At 48.0% G+C, this 13,852-nt stretch overlaps 1 protein-coding gene across 4 annotated transcripts in view; it reads right to left on the minus strand.

Annotated features, from left to right (window-relative positions):
* Window positions 1–651: 651 nt before the first annotated feature.
* The window catches only part of LOC105553163 (potassium voltage-gated channel subfamily E member 1), a 65,643-nt gene continuing 52,442 nt past the window's right edge, over window positions 652–13,852 (minus strand). The window contains exons 1-3 of one of the 4 annotated variants that reach the window (XM_011999136.1): window positions 13,544–13,611; window positions 12,669–12,751; window positions 652–3,649 (exon numbers count right to left, since the gene is read on the minus strand). In XM_011999136.1, the coding sequence (XP_011854526.1) occupies window positions 3,210–3,608 (399 nt within the window). In that variant the 5' untranslated portion in view covers window positions 3,609–3,649; window positions 12,669–12,751; window positions 13,544–13,611 and the 3' untranslated portion in view covers window positions 652–3,209. Of the gene's footprint in view, window positions 3,650–9,350; window positions 9,781–12,668; window positions 12,752–13,543; window positions 13,612–13,852 lie in introns of those variants that run through there. The other 3 variants (XM_011999137.1, XM_011999135.1, XM_011999138.1) reach the window with 3 other exon arrangements.

Raw genomic sequence — 13,852 nt, forward strand, 5'->3', positions numbered from 1 at the left:
TCCAACGACATCGAGAAGTTCGTCCAGATGGTGCCCACATTCCCTGCTCCATCTAGATGGTGCCCACAGTCCCTGCTGTGTGTCTAGACGGTGCCCACATTCCCTGCTGTGTCTAGACGGTGCCCACATTCCCTGCTCTGTCTAGATGGTGCCCAGATGGTGCCCACATTCCCTGCTGTGTCTGGATGGTGCCCAGATGGTGCCCACATTCCCTGCTCTGTCTGGATGGTGCCCACATTCCCTGCTCTGCCTAGACGGTGCCCACATTCCCTGCTCTGTCTGGACGATGCCCACATTCCCTGCTCTGTCTGGATGGTGCCCACATTCCCTGCTCCATCTGGATTGTGCCCACATTCACTGCTGGCTGCAAATGCCAGGAGTTGACAGCAGCCTCCCCTTTACAAGGCGGGAGGGTGCTACAGTTCGCCATTGTCTCCCCCTAGGGCTTCACTTGCTTTCTAACTGCAGGCATCAGAGGGACCCACATCTCTCTGTTCTGACATGCTGTGTGTTGATGGCAGAGTTTAATTATCCATATGCAATCTTACTTTCCTTATTCCCAAGTCCATGGGGCTGCCTTATCAAAGCATTGCAAGACTGATAACCGTCTTCCAGAAGTATCATAGTGATATTAAGAACACACATCACAGATCATAGTAAACGGCTTTAATTTTTTAACGAAATCTCAATACTGCAGAAAGCATTGTTGTCCCAGCTAATGAATGCATAGAGTATTGCTTGCAAAATAATAATTGAGATTCTATTTTTAAAGAGCTTAGAACAGTACACGGTGCATAGCAAAGACTGTGTATGCGAAGCTGAATTTTAAAATATGGTAACAAGTGTCTGAAAATATGTGGTTCAATTTGTCTCCCGGTTACTTTTCCCTCTCCCCCTTTAAAATGAAGTGGAAGGGGAGGGAGGAAGAGATAAGAGGTTTGTGAGTGAAGACAAGGGCCCTTTAAGACCTGGGAAGACTAAAGCCACAGGGATCTCCCTCTGCCTTAAAAGGCACAGGAATCTTAGTGGGGAAAATGAAGTGGTGATAAAAAGCCAGTCCGTGTGCCTGGAATATCCAAGTCAGTGCACGCCAGGGATCACACTGCAGGTCACGTGCACTCTGGGTCTCTCTCTGCAAACCTGCCCTGCCTCAGTCCGGAAATATACAACTGCCTAAGAAGGGTCTGGCTCACACAGGGGCCGTGAGACACAGCAGGCAGTCCAGCTGCCACTGGTCATGAACCCTGGACACGGTAGGCAAGATGTAGTGTCCATATGCATCATTCGGGTGGGGCAAAGATCACAGCGCTCTCTGGACTTTCAGACCCAAAGAACCACTCATCTCAAAGACTGTGGTAACTCAGGGGCTGAGCCATGCCAGTGTTCATTATGTGAAACAAGGACTGGAACCTCACAAGACCAAGTCTGTCCATTTGAGGATGGCCAAAGATGCACACGTGCTGCTTTTATCTTATGTGCAGATTAAAAAAAAAAAAAAGTTTCCTTTAAATACTCCATACTCTTCAGGAATGCCCAGGCAGCTGAGCTTTCAGGATGTCACATTGCAGAGGACTCCGATGCTACAGATGGCAGCTGGAGACCCTCTCAAGGCAGGTGGCAGAACGAAGTCCCTCTCTATCTGCTGGGGCGGCCCCTCCAGGTGCCCCGCTGGAAAGCAGAGCAGCTCCGTCTCTGGGTAGGTGAGAGGTGCTGCATGAGCTCACTATAGTATTCCAATACTGTATGGCAGTAGGCTGACAGAGTAGCCCAAGCTGGGTGGCTTCAACAACAGATACTCACTGACTCACAGTTTTGGAGGCCAGAAGTTTGAATTCAAGCAGGGCTGTGCCTCCTCCGAAACCTGCGGGGGAGGAGCCTTCGTGGCTTCTTCCCAGCTTCTTGGGATGGGAATGTGCATCCATCCTTGGCCTTCCTTGGTTTGCGGCTGTGTCACCGCACCCTCTGCCTCTGTCATGGCATGGTGTCCTCCCTATGCATCTGTGTCCGAATTTCCCTATTCCGATAAGGACTCCAGTCATATCGGATGAGGGCCCACCCCAATGACCTCACCTCAACTAGATCATCCGCAAAGACCCTATTTCCCAATTAGGTCACATCGAAGGTACCTGTCTTTTTGGGGGTACAATTCAACTCACAAAACCAGCCCATCACCTCAAAAGGACCTACCACCCCAGCGCCGTATATTCCTCTCTGCCCACAGCTGCTCCTTCCCCTGGCTCTTGGGGAGTGGGGACACCTCTCCCCACTCCCACAGTGACCGAGCACCTTCCCCTTGGTATGCATTCTGAAGGGGGCATTTTTTTCTCCTCCATCTCAGGCCTGTAGGAAGCAAGTTCTTTCTAGATTGAGGTGTGTGCGTGTGTGTGTGTATCTATGTATATGAGTGTATATGCCTGTGTGTTTTTGGGGAGATGTGTGCAGGGTGGGTGCAAGGGAGGAGTGGGAGGCAGACGGGCAGGAGGAAGATAGAGCCACAGGAGTGAGCACAGAAGTGACAAGGGCAGAATCGGTGTGTGCTTGTGACAAGTATGGGAATGTCATCCCTTTAGGTTCAGTCCTATAAGGCAGGTGTATCAGTAAGGGCACTGATTCTGGACCTTAACAGAGATCAGAATAACAGTGGCTTAAGGAAGAGTGGAGTGGATTTCTCTCTTCTGTACATCTGGCCTGGTGGGTGGTAAGGAGGATCCACATCGCCCAGGCCCAGATGTGTATGGCTCTTTGAGTGCCCCATTCTTTCCTAGACTCAGAGCTGCTCTCCACCTCCTCCACATCCAGCCACTGGGAAGCAGGACAAGGGAAGTGAAGAGTACGTTCTTTTCTTTCCAAGGATTACTTGGACATTGCAGTCTTCACTTCCATGCCTACTAGCCAGGGCTTAGTCACACAACCTTGCTAGCTGCAAGGGAGTCTGGGAAATGCAGCTGCTATTCTCAGAGGCCGTGTCCTCAGGGATTCTGCTAAATTTAGCAAGGCAGGGACAGATATGGGGGAACCACTGACAGTCTATCACAGAAGAATGTGATTTTAGAGAAACAGTGAAACTGTGTCATTAACCCACCCCTCATGCCTTACAATAACCAAAGAGAAATCCAGTGGTATCCATCACAATAAAGAGTATGAGAGGAATGTGATTAGAAAATCAGGTTGCCAGGCAGGATGTGTCCAGTTTGAGCCAGTGATGGGGTTCATGGGGAAGGCTTTGTCTCAGGAAGTTGTGTATTGGGTTGTTCTACGGCCAGATGGTTTTCAACGACATAGCATGCTCTATAGCTCTCCAGGACCCGGGACTGGACGTAGGCCTTGTCCTTCTTTTGCCAGGCATCGGACTCGATGTAGACGTTGAATGGGTCGTTAGAGTGTTCCAGCTTCTTGGAGCGGATGTAGCTCAGCATGATACCCAGGGTGAAGAAGCCGAAAAACCCCAGCACCATGAGGACGTAGAGGGCCTCCAGCTTGCCATCATCACTGCGGGGGGACCTGCGGGCCAGGCCCGACATGTTGCTGCCCTGCTGAACTGTCTCCTGCCACAGCTTGGTCAGAAAGGGCGTCACCACTGTGGTGTTAGACAAGATCATCCTGGGCATTAAGGTTCCGCTGCTGGAGTTCCAACTTCCCAGGCACACCTCTTAAAGGAAAAATGCAACCCCAAATCAAAAAGTACGTATTGGCCAAAACCCACACTTACACACACACATGTACACAATTTTAAAATCTCAAGTGAGAGGGATGAGCTGATACGCTCCCCAGCCCATGGTGTGTGCCATCTTGGGTCTGTGCAATGCCTTCTCTTAATTGATGAATGGATACATTGATTCCCTTTTATTTCCATCTACCACCCCCAATCTCCACCCCTATAGGTGACCATCAGAAGGAGCTTCTTTAACATGCATTGCTGCATATTGTGGCGTATGGGGTCACATGTGCATTTTGGCTTACCTAAATGGTATCTGGTCATCCAACTAATTCAGTCTCTTTCCTTTTCCTCACGACTGTGTTTTTGTGGCTCACTTGTGGTACTGGGTGTGTGCATTCCTTTACTTCCAATGGTTGTATACAACCCATTGTGAACACCCACTTCTTTTCTCTGCCTTCTCCCCTAGAGATGGACACTGCTGTGGTTGCTAACTCCATAAACAAGGGGGAGACAAACATCCCCATCCTTGCCCTTCTATGCACCTAAAAAAAATCACGCATCTCATACAACTAGTTCATGAGGGCTTATGCATGACCAGTCAGACTGGGGCGCTGCCAGGGCGCCCTTGGAGATAACATGCAATAAGTGTTCCGTTTCACCACGGAGCATCTCTCTACGAACAGTTACATTCATCTGAATGAAAAATCCACGCTATCACATGGTGGACTTCGGAATGTCTAGGGAGATTTCACAGAGAGCTCCCCTCGAAGAGGCCAGTGTTGCAACTTGTGCTATGTTTTTCCCTCCCTGCCCACACATACGCACACACATGTACACAATCTTAAAACCTCAGGTGAGAGGGGTGAGCTGACGTGCTCTCTAGTCCATGGTGTGTGCCGTCTTGGGTCTACACGATGCCCTCTCTTGATTGAGCAATGGTACATGGATTGCCTTTAATTTCCATTCACCACTCGCTGGCTATGCAGAAAGTGACATTTTCCCTATCATTTAATCTTGATATCACCGTCCTTGTATATTCAGAGTGGGCCTGGGAATTGGAAAAATTGTCTCCAAGTAGCTGTGAGATTCTATCAGGGGTTTGGTTTGCTGTGGAAACCCCATCTAGGTGACCTTGAGATCATTGGTAAGCTAAAAAACAGGTCAGTTATTTGTTTGTTTGTTTGTTTGTTTGTTTAGGTTTGAGCAAATGCCTGCTTCTACCTCCAGTTCCTGCCAGGCAACAAAAGCCCAGAGGCCAAGTTGTTGATGTCACACTCCAAACTCGAGCCGGAGGGGGCAGCTGGGAGCTTATCACACGTAAGTGCTCCCACTCAGTTCTTTCTTTTTCTGTTTTGTTGAGACAGGGTCTCACTCTGTCACCCAGGCTGGAGTGCAGTGGCACGATCTCGGCTCACTGCAGCCTCAACCTCCCGGGCTCAGGTGATCCTCCTACCTTGCCCTCCAGAGTAGATGGGACTATAGGTATGCACCACCATGGCTGGCTAATTTTTGTATTTTTTGCAGAGGTGAGGCTGCCCTATGTTGCCAAGGCTGGTCTTGAACTCCTGAGCTTACAGGATCTGCCGACCTCAGCCTCCCAAATTGCTGGGATTATAGGCATGAGCCACCCTGCCTGTTCCCTACTCACTTCTTAGGAGCTTAAAGTAGAACGCCTGGAGTAGAACATGGCCTCGGGGATACTGTTGTGACTACAGGTGAAGGATGTGTTTGGGAAGACAGTTTATGGCCAGAATCACTATGGAAAGACAAATTCCAACACTTGCCAGGATGGTTCTGTCTTTCCCAGCCAGGATGGGGACTGCGACATCGCACATCATCTTGTGTAGGACAAATAATCTCAGAAACCTGGCTCCTCTCCAGCTTAGACCCAGAGCTATTTCTTCATTGAATTGGCTTAATTGTAAAACATACCCTGAACCCAGCACCAGGTGAAGATATCTGGTACCTTTCCCAGGCCCCTCTTCCTCTACCTGTCTCTGAACTGTGGCTGTGTCTCAGAGTTCTGTTACCTGCTCTCTTCTCTTCCCACTCTCCTCTGTCCCAGGGTGACTGCACCTGCTCCAGGCTCACCTGCATGGCCATGACCCAGGGCTCTCTTTAGGCTCCAGAGCCATGTGTCCGAAGACCTGTTAAGGAGACGGTTCCCTTTGGCCATCCCCAGGCTCCTTAAAGTTAACACCCCACACTGTCCTGTCAGAGACTGGCCCCTTCCTCAGTGAGTTGAGTGGCAACACCAGTCACCCCTAAACCTGCATCCCTCTCACTGATGACGGCAATCTCATCACAGCACTTCCCATCTTGAAGGCCTTCCTTGGCTCCTCCCCACCTTCAAGGTGAAACTCCTGGTCTTCTGCCTGGATACAGGCCCTAAATTTGAGAGTCTCTGCATCCCTCTCCAATTCCACTATTGCCACTGTGCCCAGACCCTATGCTCCATGGTCCCTGCTGGCCCCAGAGCCTCCACACATTGTGCATCTCCAGCTCAGACTGCACCTTCTTCTTGGCCCATGAAACTTCTCAGCAATGCCTACACATGCTTAAAATTCAGCCCAGCTCTCACCTCCTTCCTGAAGCCTGCTCTGATGCATGGAGCTGGGTCATCACTGTGCACACCATGACCACTGCTAACCTCATCACGGTCAGGATCTCCAGGCCCCTTATCCCATGCCTGCCCTGCCCATCCAGCCCGGTGCTGGGCACACAGCAATACAGGAGCTCCCCTGAGTGTTTATCAAATAGATGCCACCAGAACTTAATACCTTTTGACCAGTGGGGCTTGACTCTTTATAACCTGCTTACTCCAGTGAACAAATGCCAATGAGCTGGCTCCAAAGCTTTAACTGACTCCCTTTTCCAGAAGGGCAGTCATCTCCTACCCTGAACTACAGTCTCAGAAGGCAGGAGTGAGGAGCGGAAACAGCTCAGATTTGGGGATTCCATTGCTACCCCAGGTTTGGATTCTAGCTTTGCTACTTCCCGGCCACACAATCCTGGATAGGTTCCTTAGAATTGCTCAGTCAAGTTTTTTTTTTTCTTTCCAAAGTAGCGAGAAATACCGCTAACATATGCAGGCTGTTGAACCACTGAGCAGGTGTGTAGAGTGGCTGACAGCACGTGGCATGTGGCAGGTGCACACTCAGTGGTCCTGGGTAGGAGTTTATTGGTTTTTCTACCTTGTTAAGAAATTGCAGCCCAAGGATTTGGGACTTTGAGGGTTTAGACTTGGCTTTCCTGTGGCTGACCATGGCGGCTCTCTTCCCTACTTTGTGGAGAGATCAGACATGAATGAGAATCAAAGATTGTTTGTGGCCTTTCCTGGTTTCTAGGCTTTTGAGTCTGTTCAGAGATCTGTCAGGAGTCAAGCTGCCTGGGCTCAAGGGACTCAGGTACTTGTTCTTGTACAAAACTAGCATTTAGCCCCATCCTAATCATCGGGGTAGGCAGGAATTGTTTGGTAACAGATCCGAACTCAACGCTCAACCACTTCTTTTTAAATGACCCGAAACCACTTACAAATGCATAAAACCCTGCCCCAGAAAACAGACAGACCTGGACCTGATACTAAGCTGTAATTTCCAAAAACCCAGAGTGATCACAACTGGCAAATAATTCTGCCACCAATTACTGTTAGAGTCTTTACCACTTCATGACCATGTAAGGGTAGAATTGTGGCAGGCAACATTTGAAGATCCACATGTTAATTGGTTTAAAACTGATAAATCCATACAGCAAAGTAAGAGTAATGTCTGCAATTAATTCATAATAATGAGTTCACTGAGAAGGCTTGTTACTTAGAACCAGACGGACTTTCCTATGGCCAAAGAAACAACTGGAAACATCTGCTTTGAAAAACTCCCAAGCCCAAACCATCCTCAGCCTTGTTCTTTAGAATGCTTTAGAATGACCTTGTTAAAATGCAGATTGCTCCTGTAATCCCAGCACTTTGGGAGGCCGAAGCAGGTGGATCACTTGATGTCAGGAGTTTGAGACCAGCCTGGCCAACATGGTAAAACCCCGTCTCTACTAAAACTACAAAAATAAGCCAGGTGTGGTGGTGGGCACCTGTACTTCCAGCTACTTGGGAGGCTGAGGCAGGAGAATCACTTGAACCCAGGAGGCGGAGGTTGCAGTGAGCCAAGATTGTGCCATTGCACTCCTGCCTGGGTGACAGAGTGAGACTCTGTCTCAAAAAAAAATGCAGATTGCTGGGCTTTACTTACAGAGTTTCTGATTCAGTAGAACTGGAGCAGGCCTGGGAATCTGCATTCCTAACACATGCCTACATGGTGCTAATGATTCTGGTCTGGAGGCCTTGCTTGGTGATCTATTGGAATCACTGGGGGAGCCTTTAGAACCTTTAGAAAATAATGGTTCCTGGATCTCACCTCCAGAGATTTTAATGTCATTGGTCTGGGTTCCTGCCTGCTTCAGAGACTTTTTAGAAACCTCCCAAATGACCCTAATTTGTAGCCAAGATTGAGAACCACTGGGCTGTGGTGTGGGACCCTAGGAAACTGACAAATCAGCCTTTTGTGCTGCTGGGTACCTGGAAGAATTTTGCAAGAATGTAAAATATGATTTCACTGACTATTTTTCAAACCTTCTTTGTTTTTTACGTTTTCTTTTTTTTGGCATCGTTTGCCTCTGATACAGTCTGAAGAGAAACGGCAGAAACTCTCCAGTCTTCAGTGTAACCTCAGCTGTCCCCACTCTCACGCACGCTGGTGCCTTCAATTACAATTCACCTGTCAGAGCTTAAGTCAAGCTAATTAATTGCCTTTCAAATAACAACCCTATATTTTTAAAGAATTTTTTAAAACTTTACATGTAATTTATTGCATTGCATTTGCTAAATGTCCTCCATACCCCCAATGCCTGCAGGCTGGGTCACCAGGGTATTTTTGTGTAATGAGTCTCAAAATGAGTTGGGCAATGTCTTCTTAATAGTCGGCATGGTGTAAATGACAGAGTCTGGATCTGCATGTCATTTGGGATTTTATATCAGATTCTCTAGATTCAGTTCTATTATACATGATGCCGAAGCACCTACATGCCCTGTGGCTGCACTTTCAGATGGTTGGACTCAAACAGAGTGGGAGAGCAACTGATCCAACAATCTTAATTTTCAGAAAACAGGGCTCCTTAGAGATGAGATGGCTTGCCAAAAGTAATCTCTCCTATCAGAAATACATATCCTCAGCAAATTAACGCAGGAGCAGAAAACCAAACACCGCATATTCTCACTTAAATTAAGTGGGAGCTGAACAATGAGAACACATGGACAGAGGGAGGGGAACAACACTCACTGGGGCTTGTCGGGGGAAGGTGGGTGGGGAAGAGCAATAGGGAAAAGAACTAATGCATGCTGGGCTAGATACCCAGGTGATGGGTTGACAGGTGCCACAAACCATCATGGCACATGTTTATGTCTGTAACAAACCTGCAAATCCTGCACTTGTACCCTGGAACTTAAAAAAATAAATACACACAAAAACAACCAACCAAAAATCGTCTAAAATGTCATCTCTTAGCTATTGACTCACATTTTATTAGTATAGAAAAGAGCAATTCCCAGGACCTTGTACAGAGGAAGCAGGCTCAAAATAGCTGAGGAATAGGCCACTTTCATCAGGTAGCATTGGATCCAGCCAAATGGGGGTTGGCTTCTCACCTGAACATGCCATCAGAAGTCATCCCTGTTCCTGTCCCTTCAGCTTTTTGTAGCTTGCACAGTCAGTAAAGGAATGGGGGAGGCAGAAATGGTAGGAGCCAGAGATGTTCAAAATCCATCTGATGCTTGGCCTGTGCTGAATATTCTCAAACTGTGGCCTCGTTGGGCCCAGAAAGTGGGGTGGATTCCTGGCCATTTCTGCTGCTACCTCGATGTGAGATATGAATGCTGCCCCTAATCAAGGGTAGTGCTTTTTTTCTTTTTTTTAATCTTAAAAGCTTAGACCCAGAGCTGCTGGTCTACTGGAAATCACTCAGGACACAGGGCTCTGGGCAGCTGCGCTGAGTGAGACACCTGCAAATGGAGACCAATGGGGCCTCCAGCACCCTGAAGTTCCATAAGGCCCCCAGCTGAACCCAGGGGAGAAGAGGGCAGTGGGTGGCGCCTCCTCCGGGCACACACCACCTCTTCTGACTTCTCCCACGTGCTCTGGCTGTGTCGCCTATCAGCACTGATAACAGCCTGGAAGCTTTCACAGCAGAAGCTTTCCCATCATGGGAAACTCTCATTCTTTCTTTCTTTTTTTAATTTTCCAAAGCCTTTATTTCTAAGACCAATTGTGGCCTGCCCGTGCATAAACTGGGCAGGCTGTAGACAGCAGGCTTCCCCAGTAAATACTGCAGCCTTCCTCCCAATATTGAGCCCTGTCCCACTGATCCTGCAGGGGACATGAGTAGGGCATTTGTTCATGGGGAGGTCACAAGTTTGGGCCTCTCATCACTGTGACCTCAGACCCCTGTTGAGTGTGTTCTAAACAGAGGAGCCGTTCTTCAAGCCCCCTGCCCTGAGTGCACCCCTCTCATTCTTTTATTATTATTAGCAAATTCTCCCAGTTCCTGATCATTCTTTCTTAAGCATTTAGTGACCGGGTAAGGTTCTTGTGGCTGACTCCAAGCTTTCTTCTAAAAGGAATAGATTCTAGGGGTGAGTAGGGGAGACAGGAAGGTCGAAGTCAGAGCTCACGAATCTGGGTCCCAGGTCAATCCTAGGTAAACTACAGGGCTCCTTAACTTACTTCCCTAGGTTGACTATGGGTATTTTTATCACGCTTGACAGGACTCCTTAAGCATTTCTTCAAAAGAGCATCCAGTCTTAACATCATCATTTGGTCTCATTTGTTTTAAGAAGCAGAATCAGGGTAAAAGCAATGATGGATAAGCCTCATTTTGGTGAACATGATCTTATTGAGCCAAGAATTCTGAGTCAATTGTCCTTGGAATCAACTGTCTATTGTTTTCATCTTTATCACAGCACTATGTCCAGATTCTGGAAACATATCAAACATATCTCCCTCCTAGCTGAAAAGAAGCCACCCAGGGCCACCAGATGCTTCCAGGCACTTGGCCGGCTCTGTCTGGTCTTCTATCCTTCCCCTCTCCCCAGCGTCAGTGGGCACTAAGGTGGTCAGGGTCTCTCAAGGAATCAGGATAAAACCGTCCAGAGGCCCAGAATCAGACTGTCCTCTCTGATCAGAAAAATGTTTCCTGCCACCTCCCAGCGGGACGTGGGGTGTGGCTTGAGTCTGGTGCTTTCACGAGGAACTTCCTAGACCTCTCTATGGGTGATAGAGAGAGAGTCTGGGGTGTGAAGAATGGAAATATAAACACTGAATACTCAGGGAGTCAGGTCAGCAAGCTGGTGAGGAGACTCCATCAAACTCAATATGAAAACATGGGCGGGCGTTTAGGGATGGATAATGAATGACAGCTGAAGTCACACATCAGGAGGGAAGGAAGGACTCTCATCTTCAGCAAATGACATAAATCCGGGGAGCCTCAGTTTCCTCACCTGAACAGTGGGAACGATGGAATCTACCTTGAGTATATATCCGAGGTCTTTGCGCAGCATGGAATCAGCCCCTGGCCTTCCTAGCTCTTGTTTTATTTTATTTTATTTTATTTTATTTTATTTTATTTTATTTTATTTTAGAGATCAAGTCTTGCTCTATTGCTCAGGCTGGAGTGCAGTGGCACGATCTTGACTTACTACAACCTCCTCCGCCTCCTGGGTTTAAGTGATTCTCATGCCTCAGCCTCCTGAGTAGTTTGGGTTTACAGGTGCATGGCACCATGCCTGGCTACTTTTTGTATATTTAGTAGAGACGGGGCTTCACCATGTTGCCCAGGCTCAACATGACTGTGCTGAAGTGATCTGCCCACCTTGGCCTCCCAAAGTGCTAGGATTACAGGCGTAAGTCACTGTGCCCGGCCTCTTGTTTTATGTTTGCTGTTCTCTCTGTAGGTGAGGCATTCCCACCATATTCCCTTCTTAAAATTCTACTGGTCCTTCAAATGCCAGCTCATATCCACACTGTGTCTGACCCTGATCCAGAATCCCCTCCCCTTCTCTGACCCCTTGTCTATATCTCTCCTACAGTGCCAGTCATATTCTAACTTCTAATCATTTGTAGACTTGTCTGGGCATTTTCTCCCAGGAGGTCCCAAAGGACAGAGACCATCTTGCTCACCTTTGTTCCCACTCCAGCACCCAGAATATTTCAGTAAGGTTTTCCTGAATTAAGTGGGAATGCAAAGTATTAGATTCAATACCACTACAATGGGAAAGTGAGTGAAGAATTGATAAAGTATACTATGCTCTGGAAATAGATTATTGAGTAATCAAAGCAAAACCTCTTGCAATATAGTATGTTTTTATATATTAAATTTTATATTATTTATATTTATATTATTAATGAATTTTGTTATTCATTTTGTATATTAAGATTTACAGTATTCATATATATATATATATATATCTGCAACCCACCTTATTTCTAAAAAAATTTGGGCAGTCAGTGATCGTTAATAGTAGAGCACAATTTTCTTCCCTCCTTACCACACTCCCAGTAACTCTTAACCTTTTTTCCCTCCTCCTTTTCCATAGTCCTTATCACCTTCCAATAAAATAAAGTTTTCTTAATTATGATGTTGATTGTTCAACGTTTGTCTTTCCCACCAAAATGCAAGCTATTGCAGGCAGGGATCTTTGCGTGGGTTGTTCTTCACTGCATCCCAAGCAGCTAGAACAGAGTCTGGCATATGGTAGGAGCGCAATAAACATTCAGCGAATGCAGGCAGGCATGCATGAACGCATGAATAATAAGTGTTCCTTTCAACTACCAGAAAGCCCGAAACCACACAGAAGCTGTCTCACCCTCAGAGATTTAAGACGATAGCAATGAGGCCCTCTGATGCCCTCTAAGTGAGCTTTATTTCAAAACAATTCATTTTCCAATAACCTGTCAAAAGCAGGTCCTACCTGAATATCCTTGACTATTTCCTCTGGATACAGATAATGCCGTCCTCCAGTGGATCCTCGGTTCACCTGATGATTGGGTGAAACTGGCCAGAGAAAGCAGAGGGGTTTTGCCGGGTCATTGTAAATATGAGTCACGGCTGAATTTAAGCAACTTTGTGAACTCAGCAAAGTCCCCACCACCTGGACCATAAATGATAGCTATGGTTATTGACAAGATCTTTCTTTAATGGAGTTGGAACCTCCTTCTTAATCTAAATGTGGACTCAAATGAACGGTCAATTCACATAGAGCAATGTGACAAATCCGGGGGGCAAAGTATTATGCAATAGATTTGGGCACATGCGCACGTCTCTGCTACTTAGTCAACTTTCTTCTAAAGTTTCCCACTTTTCCCATGACCACAATCAAGATCAGATATCAGCAATGTTCTCCGCGTCCCATGCCCTTTCCTCAGGGAGATGTCAAGGCCCAAGAGCTGGTCCCCCAAAAAAGCTGAAGGTCTTTGAAAAACAATGGGGACTCAGGCCCCGTGAGTGGTTTTGACTTTCTTTTCTTTTGAAAGTTGCATGTCAGTGTTTTCCAAATATTATACAAGAAGGTCCATAACTTAATAATGGAGGAATGTTTTCGTTATTCTATGTTGGTGAGATGCTTTCCTATGCGTTTGTTGTGTAAGTAAATGAGAACGGCAGAAGGAAAGGAGGGAAGAGGCTGATCATCCTACCCAGTCTCCCACTCCGGGGGTCTCGGCGCTTCCAGCCTGGAGCGCGCCCGCTGCGCGTCCGGAGACGCAGGTTCCAGGGGCCCCCGGAGTTGCCCGACTAGGCCACTTGCGCCCCGGGAGAGGGCCGCAGAGGTGGGAGCCCCTGACTTACCCGGGTCTGAGATGCGGAGAGCCGGGTGTGGAGCTGAGTGTGCGCCTGCCGAGCGCTGAGGCCACCGACAGCCCAGCCCCGGGGCGGCACCTTCTAAGGGCCTGAGCGCTGCGCGAGGAGCGGGGACAGGCGGGGCCTCCCAGAGCCGCCAGGCGTCCCGCCCCACTCCGCCTACACTCACGGCCCAGCCCAGGGTCCCCCGGGACCACCCCAGACCAGCCCCGGCCCAGCCGGGTCCTCCGCACCCTGCACCCCAGACCAGCGCCTCCGCGTGTGAGGAAGCGCTTTGGATCCTGTTGGAGAGGCTCA

The sequence above is a fragment of the Mandrillus leucophaeus genome, unplaced genomic scaffold (assembly GCF_000951045.1).
Source record: "Mandrillus leucophaeus isolate KB7577 unplaced genomic scaffold, Mleu.le_1.0 Scaffold582, whole genome shotgun sequence".
NCBI classification, from domain to species: Eukaryota; Metazoa; Chordata; class Mammalia; order Primates; family Cercopithecidae; genus Mandrillus; species Mandrillus leucophaeus.